The following is a 10348-nucleotide window of genomic DNA, read 5'->3' as shown; positions in this document are numbered from 1 at the left end:
GATCTCAGAAGCTAAGCAGGGTCAGCCCTGGTGAGTATTTGGATGGGAGACCACCAAGGAACACCAGGGTTGCTGTGCAGAGGAAGGAACTGGCAAACCACATCTGTTAGTCTCTTGCCATGAAACCCCCAAAAGGGGTCGCCATAAGTCGGCTGCGACTTGACGGCACTTTACACACACACAGATGGCCATCTGTCAGCAATGTTGATCCTATGACCTCAGGCAGATCATAGGAAGGAGGACACCTTGGCCCTCTTCTGGGCATGGAGCAGGGGTCACTGGGTGTGTGTTTCGGGGGGGGGGAGGTAGTTTGGGATTCCCTGCATTGGGCAGGGGGTTGGACTAGATGACCCTGGCGGTCCCTTCCAACCCTATGATCCGATGATCAAAAATCAGTATACCAATGAGCACTAGTCAATCACTGTCAATCACTAGTCAATCACTGCCAACACAATAGACCCCCCCCCCTAGCAAATCTTCATTACAGATCGTTGGCGGCCCATCCCAATCCATCGCAGACAGGCGGGGTCCAAAGCCATCCGGGGTCTCTCCCCCTTCCCCGAGTCGCTCCGTCCTGGGGGCGTGGCCTGCCCCCCCCCGACTCGGCCATGGCGGCGGCGAGCCCACCTGTGCGCGGGGCGCGCCTCCTCTCCCTGGGGCTGCTGCTGCTGCTGCCGCCCCTGCTGCCGGCCCAGCCGCGAGGCTCGCCCGGAGGGGTGGTGCGGGTCCCCGTCTCCGACCCGGACGTGCAAGTGGCGGCTGCCTTCGCCGTGGAGGCTTACAACAAGGCCAGCCCCAGCTCCTTGTACAGGCGGGCGCTGCGGGTCCTGCTGGCGTCTCACCAGGTAGAGCAGCTTCTTTTTTGGGGGGGGGGCGTAGATCCTCCTTCCAGAGTCCCTCTTGGCATTTGCTTTCAGGCTGTTTCCCAAGATCCCCTTTCGAGCCACTGGATCATTGCGGCACATCCTCCCCACCCGAATGCCCTGATGCGCTGGAAAAATGATGCGGCAATGCGCAAGCAGGTGCTAGGGTGCGTGTCTGGAATCGAAAGCATCCCTTCTCAGGAATCCCTGGGGGGTGGAAGATTCCCCTGTCATTTCTCAGTGGAAAGGAAATGCGTTCGACATGTTATATGTCTGGGTACCAGTCTGCTCAAAGCGTATATTTGCATTGCAAACAGGTGCGTTCACGTGTGTGCTTGCCTAGCTGCAAGTGTACCTGTTATTTTTTCAGATGCATTTGTGGTGCCCGCCCCAGCTGAAAGGTAGAGATGGGTATGATTTGGCTGTGATGCAGGTCTTGTCTTTTGGAGGGACTCAGAAAGCAGCAAAGGAATTTCAGTCTGCTTCTGAAACTCAGCATGACGACTGTAATAAACAGTGGTGGGTTCAAGTTACTCACAGGGCCATCCTGTGACTCTAAGGTGACTTTTTGGTATTGGCAAAGTAAATGCAGAAACTGAAGGGTGGCAAGAAACTGAAGGGTGAAGGTTTTGGGAAGGGGAAGCCTGGAGACCTGAGATGGGGGAGCTTGGCTCTCTAGGGCATGGGTCCTCAACAGCATGGGTCCCCATGGGCATGGGTCTAGGGCATGGGTCCCCATGAGTGCCATGGTGTCTGCTGACACCTTTCCTGGAGCCAGCCGAGTGTTTTTAGAAAGTGGGCCGGAGCTGTGGGGTTTTTGCCCTGCAGGGCTGCTGGACCGGCTATGCGTTTTTTTAAAATTGCTTTGGCCGCATCTGCCATCACAGCACAAGGCTCTTCATTGCATGCCTGAAGCTAAGCTGTGTGTATGCCAGAAAATATTTTAAACAATGCACTCGTTTTAAAAGGCATCCTCTTAATCAGAGATTCTGCCTGAATTATTGAAGAGTTACTGTTAACCTCACCCCCTGACATTTGGTGGTTGGCTTCGGCTTCTGTGACAGCCATTTGGTAGTTGCACCCACCACCCCGTGTCACAATTCCAAAAGTGCCCACAGGTTCTAAAACAGGGTGTTGAACTCAATTGTTACGAGGGCTGATAAGGGGGGGGGAAGGGGGCTGCCTCAGCTGGCTCACGGACCGGATAAGAGCTCTCCAGGGGTTGGATCCGGCACACAGGCCTTATGTTTGACACTCCTGTTCTAAAAGGTTGGGGACTCCTAGTCTAGGGATTAGTAACGCCCAGCAGGATTGCGTGCTAAAGTCCAAAATACAATTCAGTTAAGGGGGAGGAGGTTAAAGAGAGTTAATTGGAGAGTTTACAGTGTCTCAGCCAGGTTTCATAATGTTTTTTGCAAGCATCTTAAAAATTGAGGCACCAGACAAGATGAAGTGGCATCTATCTCCCCCCCCCCCCCCAAAGCAAGACATTTGTGCTCTCGGCTTGCATGCTTAGGATAAGCTTAATTGTTTAATAACAATTGACTTTGATGGCCCACACTAGCCCAATCTTGACAGATCTCAGAAGCTAAACAAGGTCAGCCCTGGTTAGTACCAGGGTTGCTTTGCAGAGGAAGGCAGTGGCAAACCACCTCTGTTCTTCTCTTGCCTTGAAAACCCCTGGATGGATCACCATAAGTTGGCTGCAACTTGACATCACTTTCCACCACCACCACCATGGATATTTATTTGCATAGTACTTCTGAATCTTCAAAGTGCTTCATAAACTTTATAGTCCCGTTCTCTCTAGTTAAACGCCTTTTGAATCATTCTGTTATAATCCATCTTTATTTCTTTTTAAAATGCCTTCACTAACAGGTCTGATTTACATCGTTTGTGGTGTAGCATGGTGTAGTGGCTAAGAGCGGTGGTTTGGAGCAGTGGACTCTGATCTGGAGAACTGGGTTTGATTCCCCACTCCTCCATATGAGTGGCGGAGGCTAATCTGGTGAACAGGATTTGTTTCCTCACTCCTACACATGAAGCCAGCTGGGTGACCTTGGGCTAGTCACACTCTCTCAGCCTCACCTACTTCACAGGGTGACTGTTGTAGGGAGGGGAAAGGAAGGTGATTGTAAGCTGGTTTGATTCTTCCTTAAGTGGTAGAGAAAGTTGGCAGAAAGCCAAAGGTAGGGGAGTGTTCCTGAGCTCCTTGGGGAGGCCATTCCACATGTACTAGCAGTTGTTGATATTGCCCATTTACAAGGTTGCCCCTGAAGAAGGCATCTTTTTGCCTTTGTTCCTCTACGAAATGTCAAGTACAGTGATGATACTATAGATGAAAATATAATGAGAAATACTTTTTTTCCCCTTCCCAGATCGTGGCGGGAAGTTTGTATTATCTAACGATTGAGCTGGTGAACACTAAGTGTGAAAAGAATGAGAGGGCGCGGCTGACGCCAGCAGACCTGGAGCGATGCCCGTTGCCCCCAAAGGCAGAGCAACAGGTGAGATGAGAAGGTGGTGCCAATTGGATGGGAACCTTCCTCATTCGGGGGACTGAGTCTGTTCAGTGATGAGTGGATCTTTCTGCCATCTGGAAAGCCCGTTAACTGCTATGGATCTCCCCTGCCCTTTTCCTGCATGGAAAGGACCTTGGCAAATTTGTCACTGTGTGCAAGTGCTGAAAGGTCTTTATTAGAGATCCGTAGCCCCTTCAGTCCTCGAGGTGCCTTGGTCGTAGCATAAATTTTTAGGGTGGTCATTTCTTTGGAGGAGTCATAAAATGTTTTTGGCTGCCATCCTGAGGTCTTGAGTCACGGCCTTTCCCCCGTCCCCTGTACTTGCTTTGGCTCCCTAAATGTTGTTTAGTGCAAGACTCCCTGAAGTTAGTGTTCAATTGCAATTCAAGAGTCTTCAGACAAAAGAAGAGGAAAATGTGCCTTTGAAATGCAACTGACTCCCCTGTCTTTCTCGATGGTCTCCCATCTGAGTACTAAACATCACCGATCCTGCTTAGTTCCCAAGCTCTAACAAGCCCAGTTAAGCCAGTCTACATGGGTTGCTTTCAGTCTAAAAATATACTATAAAATGGTGTTAAAAGTTCAGCCCCTTAATCAAAATCCCGAGTAAACAGAAATGTTTGCTTTTTTCCAGTTCATGTTGCACCTGCTGGCCTATTTGTCTCTGAAAAGCTAAATATATGTATTGAGTACTCCTTCTGGTTTTAAGAGCTTGTAATTCCTTCTGGTTTTAAGAGCTCGAATTCTTGTAATTCCTTCCGGTTTTAAGAGCTTGAATTCTTGTAATACATAATCTTATTTTGTTCTCAAACTGACCACATAAAGCTGCCTTATACTGAGCTTGGGAACTAAGCAGGGTCGGTGATGTTTAGTACTCAGATGGGAGACCATCGAGAAAGACAGGGGTTGCTACGCAGAGGAAAGCAGGTCCTTGGTCCATCAAAGTCAGTATTGTCTACTCAGACCGGCAGCGGCTCTCCAGGGTCTCAGGCAGAGGTCTTTCGCACCACCTTCGTGCCTAGTCCCTTTAATTGGAGATGGCGGGGATTGAACCTGAGACCTTCTGCATTCCAAGCAGATGCTCTACCATTGAGCCACAGCCCCTCCCCGAACTGCCTTCTGATGCCAAGTAGAGAAATGGCAGATTTCTGCTCACCGTATTTCATGGACTTATATGAGGAGGGAGTAAACCTGGCTGAAACTGCCAGTGTTCTTTTCATCTAAAGCAAGAAAAGCATGTACTTGTTTTATCTGACACCCATTTGATGATACTGAATTGTATACCACTCCACGCAGCTAAGTGCAGAACCTTCCTCTGGCTTAGCTGAACAGAGTAGCAGGCTACAGCCCAAATATTCCTGGCATCTGATGTTTATGCTGTAGGTCCTTCCTGCAATTGATTAATCATCAAGAATGTTAAGAAGCCATGATCTGATGGCTTCATCATCAGCTGGGCATGTTCCTCTTGCATGTAATGGAGTATGGGCTTTGCCTGTGGAAGGATCCAGGTTCAGTCACCTGATTAACCAAAGAGTCTAGCAGTGTTAAGAATGACCTTTCTTTCCCTGAATAACCTGACTGGATGGACCAATGATCTGATTCAGTGTAACATAAGCGTCATATTAATTTTATTGTTTTGGAAGGAGCTATGGTTTAATGGTAGAGCACAGGTTTTGTGTACAGAAATTAAGAACATAAGAAAAGCAATGCTGGATCAGACCAAGGCCCATCAACTCCAGCAGTCTGTTCACACAGTGGCCAACCAGGTGCCTCTAGGAAGGCCACAAACAAGACGGTGACTGCAGCAGCAGCATCCTGCCTATGTTTCACAGCACCTAATATAATAGGCATGCTCCTCTGATCCTGGAGAGAATAGGTATGCATCATGACTAGTATCCATTTTTACTAGTAGCCATGGATACTCCTCTCCTCCATGAACATGTCCACTCCCCTCTTAAAGCCTTCCAAGTTGGCAGCCGTCACCACATCCTGGGGCAGGGAGTTCCACAATTTAACCATGCGCTGTGTGAAGAAAATTGCAAGTTTCAGTCCCAAGTGTCTCCACTAGGTGCCTCAAGGCATTCAGTAGATAGCTTGAATGGATGTGGATGAGCCAAGATAATCATTTGATGAGGGATGGGAGATTAAATAGCCCAACGGGCTCTAAATTTTCAAAGGAAGCATTGCCAAAGGAAAGGCAACCCTTCCCTCCACTGAATGTGAAGAGGAGGTTTTCATAGCTTGGATCTTTATTTTCCTTACACTGGGCCTTGTTGTCAAGGCTGCCCCACCTTCGTCTGAGGCAGTGTTTCCTAAATTTTTCAGGCCACCGCCCCCTTGGTTTCACAAACTCAGCCCCAGCGCCCCCTACCCTATCCAACAACACAGTTGAAGGGGCCCACCTCTAGCACCCCCCTGCTGCCCCCTTGCCCCTTAGTGCCCCCCTAGGTAATCCCACTTCACCCCAGGGGGTGGTACTGCCCACTCTGGGAACCACTGGTCTGAGGGGATTGTTCCCCTGCCTCAAACCCAAGACCCTAGAACACGATCTACCTTTGACAGCATAACTGAGATCACTCTTGGTTAGGACCAGATAACTCACAGCAACATGCCTGAAATCTAAACAAGCTTTTATTATAAAGAAAGTAAAGAAGAAGAAGAAATATATAGTTCCAGTATAGTTTCAAAGTACATAAAACCAAGAAAGCTTACTTCCTAAACACACTCACCAACGGTCTTGCTGCATAGAAGTTCTTGAAGCACCGGCAGGTACAATTCAGAGTCAAGCAGCATAATCCAAAATGGATGCAACGGCAACATAATGCAGCAGAGGCAAAACGTAGGTACTGAAGGAAAAGGAAAGATAAGGGGCAAAAGGAATAAGGACCACATTTACAGGAAACTTAGGCCACTGATCTTTTGCCCTCTTTCAACCAATCAGAACACTATCCTGAGAAAGCTTTCTAGACGATGAGCAAAACTCTTCCCCCCACCCCACCCCAACTATTAAAGCTGAAATCAGTAAGTTCATTAGCAGGGCTGTTGGATGCCTCCAAAATAGGGTTGCCAGGTCCCCCCTGCTCACCGGCGGGGGATAGAAGAAGAAGAGTTTATTTTTTATATGCCAACTTTCTCTACCACTTAAGGGAGACTCAAACCGGCTTACAATCACTTCCCCTTCCCGTCCCCTGTGAGGTAGGTGGGGCTGAGAGAGCTCTAAGAGAGCTGTAACTTGCCCAAGGTCACCCAGCTGGCTTCGTGTATAGGAGAGGGGAAACAAATCCAGTTCACCAGATTAGCCTCCGCTGCTCGTGTGGAGGAGTGGGGAATCAACCCCGGTTCTCCAGATCAGAGTCCACTGCACCAGACCAACGCTCTTAACCACTACACCACCCTGATAGGGGGAACGGTTGCCAGATCCAGTCTGAGAAACTCCTGGAGATTTGGTGATGGAGCCTGGGGAGGTCAGGGGCCTCAGTGGGCGACAATGCTAAAGAGTCCCCTCTCCAAAGCATCCATTTTCTCCAGGGGAACAGACCTCTGGAGATGAGCTGTAATTACAAGGAATCCCCATGTCCCACCTGGAGGCTGGCATCCGTACTCCAAAGCGACCTTGGCCTGTAACAGTCAGTGCTGGGGCAGGATGCTTCCACCAGTTGCTGGTACGTATTGTTCACTGAGTTGGAATTCAGGTGAAATTTTACTCAGAAACAGCTTATTCCCTTGAACAGTGCCTTGAACAGTCTGTATATTTTATCACAGATGAACCGCATTTGATGTCCTCTGTTGACCTGGGTCATTTTTTGGTAGGACTTCATGTTTTATAATCTTGATTGTTCCTGTGATCGAGTGTGAGAGGTCACAGAGGGCCTGCAAACAGAAAGGGACGTGTGCTTTTGAACAGAGGCTGGGTTTGGTGGCCTGGATGATGATTGTCATACTAGTGACCGTAGAGATGTATCAGTGTATTTGTTATTAAAGGGTCCAGATGGCTTTATTAGTTAGAAATATGAGCAGAAGGTCTTTTTAAATGTTAGTTATATACTGATTTTAACTGATTGTGAGTTTATGATGGAACATGATTTTTTCTTTAAAGTGCCTGTATTAACACATCTGGTAATATGGTTATTATGCCAATAAAGGTTCATGTATGCGTGTGTGAATGTCATACTAGACTGGGAAGTAAAAAAGACCAAGAGTCCAGTAGCACCTTAACGACTAAAAAAAATTCTGGCACAGTATGAGCTCATACCCTGCCAGACGTTTTGTTAGTCTTTAAGGTGCTACTGGACTGTTGTTCTTTTCTACTGCTGTTGACAGACTAACACGGCTACCCCTCGTGATCTAGACTGGGAAGGAGAGACATTAAGGGGAATGTAAGAAGATGAAGGTAAGGAACTGCCAAGCCAAGAAGATAGGGAAGCTGAGATTGAGCTTTGCATAGGCATGTGGATTCTTGAAATCGAGGATGGGGTAAGGTTCAGGAGTGGCAAAGAAAAGGGACAGAGGTCAAATATGAATTTGAAATAACTTTATATTTGAATACCGCCACTCCAAATTTGTTTGAGATTTTCTAGAAACTAGTAATTTACACGCCAGTTTCTCCAGTTAATGTATTCATGGTGGCATTCTTTTCTCTTCCTCTAACAGTGTGGATCGTTTCTTTTTCTCCCCTTTCCAGAAAGAAATCTGCACATTTCAGGTCTGGACTCGTTCTTGGCTAAACGACATACGTTTGACACACATGAGCTGCGAATAGGCTATTTCCAGGGTCTCAAGTCTGGCTGCTATTGAGAAGTGCCAATGAATTCAGGCCAACATAATTCTCATAAATTAGGCTGAGCCGCCTGCCCTCCTTTACTGCCTCCAGAATTCACCTGGCAGAGGTGAGAAGACGGGGTTTGTAGTGTTGCCCCCTAGTGGGTCACATGGAAGCTTGACTAGATGTTCCTCTCATTGTCTTTAATGTGCCACCAAATCCCAGCTGAACACAATTTTCTCCCTGCATAAGCTTTCCTGGACCAGAGCTTCAGATGCAAAAACAAATTATGGCTTTATCTTCTTCACATCTGTCAAGAGATGAATTCTGCAACTGTATGTGTGTATTTGCTAGAACCTTGAATATGGAATAAAATGTGCAAGGGTGCTGTTTTATTGTTCACATCAAAATCGCCCAGTACTTTTTGTGTACCACCTGTGTAGTGTTTGAGAAGGACCCACATCCCTTCTTCCTGTTCTTAGATCTGTGGGGAGAGGGGATGCTTCTGGTTTCTTCCCGTTCAGGGGGAGAATCTGTGGGTGTATGGGGCTTATCTGTGCCTATCACTCCATGGTTTTTGAGTGCTGGTTTTTCCTCATTCCATGTACCAAAAACTCTGTACACACTTAAGGGTACCAAGTTGTATTTCTGAAAATTGCTTCCTAAGCAAAGCCTTGGTTCAACTTTACAGGCCTGAGTTCTATGGGGTATTATTTAGTTCTGTCTATTTAGGACCAAGCAGAATGTGATGCATGGAAGCATGTTAGTGAATCTTTGCATGTTTTATTACATAAGGGAAGTAACTGTGTTAGGCTACAAGATGGGCTGTAGTGGCAAGATCTTAACCCATTTCCACCGTATGGTTTTGCCAAAACTGCACATCACACACCATGTGCTTTTGTTTGCCTTGGAAAGGGAAAGGAGAGACTGGCAGGAAGACAGTATGTCTTCCTCTTTCATGGCTAATAAAATCTTGGAGTAGTTGTTTCGGTAATAAAGAAGAATGGGCTGGCAAGTCACAACTGACTCAGGGCAACCACATCCATGCGCCATTCCAGGCAAGAGATGAGCAGAGGTGGTTTGCCATGGCCTTCCTTTGCCTAGCAACCCCATGGATTTAGACAGCAGCATTCAACCTTCCATGCTCTGACAGTGTGGTCAGGGATCCCAGAGAGAACCAATAGCTCTTTTTAGACTGTTGGAATGCTAGCATTCGATCATGCCATTGACTTAGTGTCAGCAAAGGGGGGGATTTTCTCCTAGCATCATGTGGTTTTCCAGGGACCACGCTAGATGTGTTGAGGCCCATTTTGTGGCTTGCTCTTACTAATTGGCCAAGGCCACTGTGTTCCTCCTTTGGGGCATCTGCACTGTTCTTTCCTGGGTGGTCCCTCCACTCACCCATGGAGCCTTCCTCCCTGCTGAGGTGGAATCATAGAGGTTTGAGGCACGAATAAACAGTTCTATTCCAGACACAGAGGAAAGGGATTTGTGCATGTGTGTGTGTGTGTGGGAGAATAAAAGTAGTTTGTAGCTGTGCTGATCCAAAATCCAAATCCAAAATTAAAGCACAACCCATGAAATATCTTTTATTAGGACTGACCAAAATGAAGAAGAAGAATTGGTTTTTCATACCCCGCTTTTCTCTATCTGTAAGGAGTCTCAACGTGGCTTACAATCACCTTTCCTTCCCCTCCCCACAACAGTCACCATGTGAGGTAGGTGGGGCTGAGAGAGTTCGGAGAGAACTGACTAGCCCAAGGTCGACCAGCTGGCTTCATGTGGAGGAGTGGAGAAACTAACCCAATTCACCAGATTAGAGTCAGCTGCTCATGTGGAGGAGTGGGGAATCAAACCCGGTTCTCCAGAATAGAGTGCACCGCTCTTAACCCCACTACACCACACTGGCTTTGAGAGGTTCAGCATTTCAATTGATAGGAGTTACAGATACCTCTGAAGTTTGTTGTTCTGCTGTTTCCCCAATAGGGCCATGTATATCGCCCCTCTCCATCCTCATATGAGGTACGTTAGGTTGAAAGAGAACAATCTATCTGAGGTTACCCAGCAAGTTTTATGGCATGCAGGGATTGAACCCAGGTTTCCCCAGTTCTAGTCCAACCATACTGGTTTTTGTTTGCTGCTTACATGCAAAGCTAACTTGTACTGAATCAGACCATTGGTTCATCAAGGTCAGTATTGTCTAC

General features: G+C 47.4%; 1 protein-coding gene across 1 annotated transcript; it reads left to right on the top strand.

Annotated features, from left to right (window-relative positions):
* Window positions 1-608: 608 nt before the first annotated feature.
* On the top strand, window positions 609-8187 carry LOC130481053 (cystatin-like). Its single transcript, XM_056853710.1, has 3 exons — window positions 609-845; window positions 3242-3370; window positions 8067-8187. The coding sequence occupies exons 1-3, from the start codon at window positions 609-611 to the stop codon at window positions 8142-8144; spliced, it is 444 nt and encodes a 147-aa protein (XP_056709688.1). The 3' UTR covers window positions 8145-8187.
* Window positions 8188-10348: the final 2161 nt, after the last annotated feature.

This window comes from Euleptes europaea, chromosome 7 (genome assembly GCF_029931775.1).
Source record: "Euleptes europaea isolate rEulEur1 chromosome 7, rEulEur1.hap1, whole genome shotgun sequence".
Taxonomy (NCBI): Eukaryota; Metazoa; Chordata; class Lepidosauria; order Squamata; family Sphaerodactylidae; genus Euleptes; species Euleptes europaea.
Note: the sequence above shows the minus strand (reverse complement) of the source record. Positions and strands in the feature narration are given on the sequence as shown.

Bases quoted from the DNA above. Each gene is read 5' to 3' on its own strand.
- LOC130481053 (XM_056853710.1), top strand. From the start codon at position 609: ATGGCGGCGGCGAGCCCACCTGTGCGCGGGGCGCGCCTCCTCTCCCTG. The intron at 846-3,241 runs GTAGAGCAGCTT...TCCCCTTCCCAG, and splicing joins TCCTGCTGGCGTCTCACCAG to ATCGTGGCGGGAAGTTTGTA. The intron at 3,371-8,066 runs GTGAGATGAGAA...TCCCCTTTCCAG, and splicing joins CCCCAAAGGCAGAGCAACAG to AAAGAAATCTGCACATTTCA.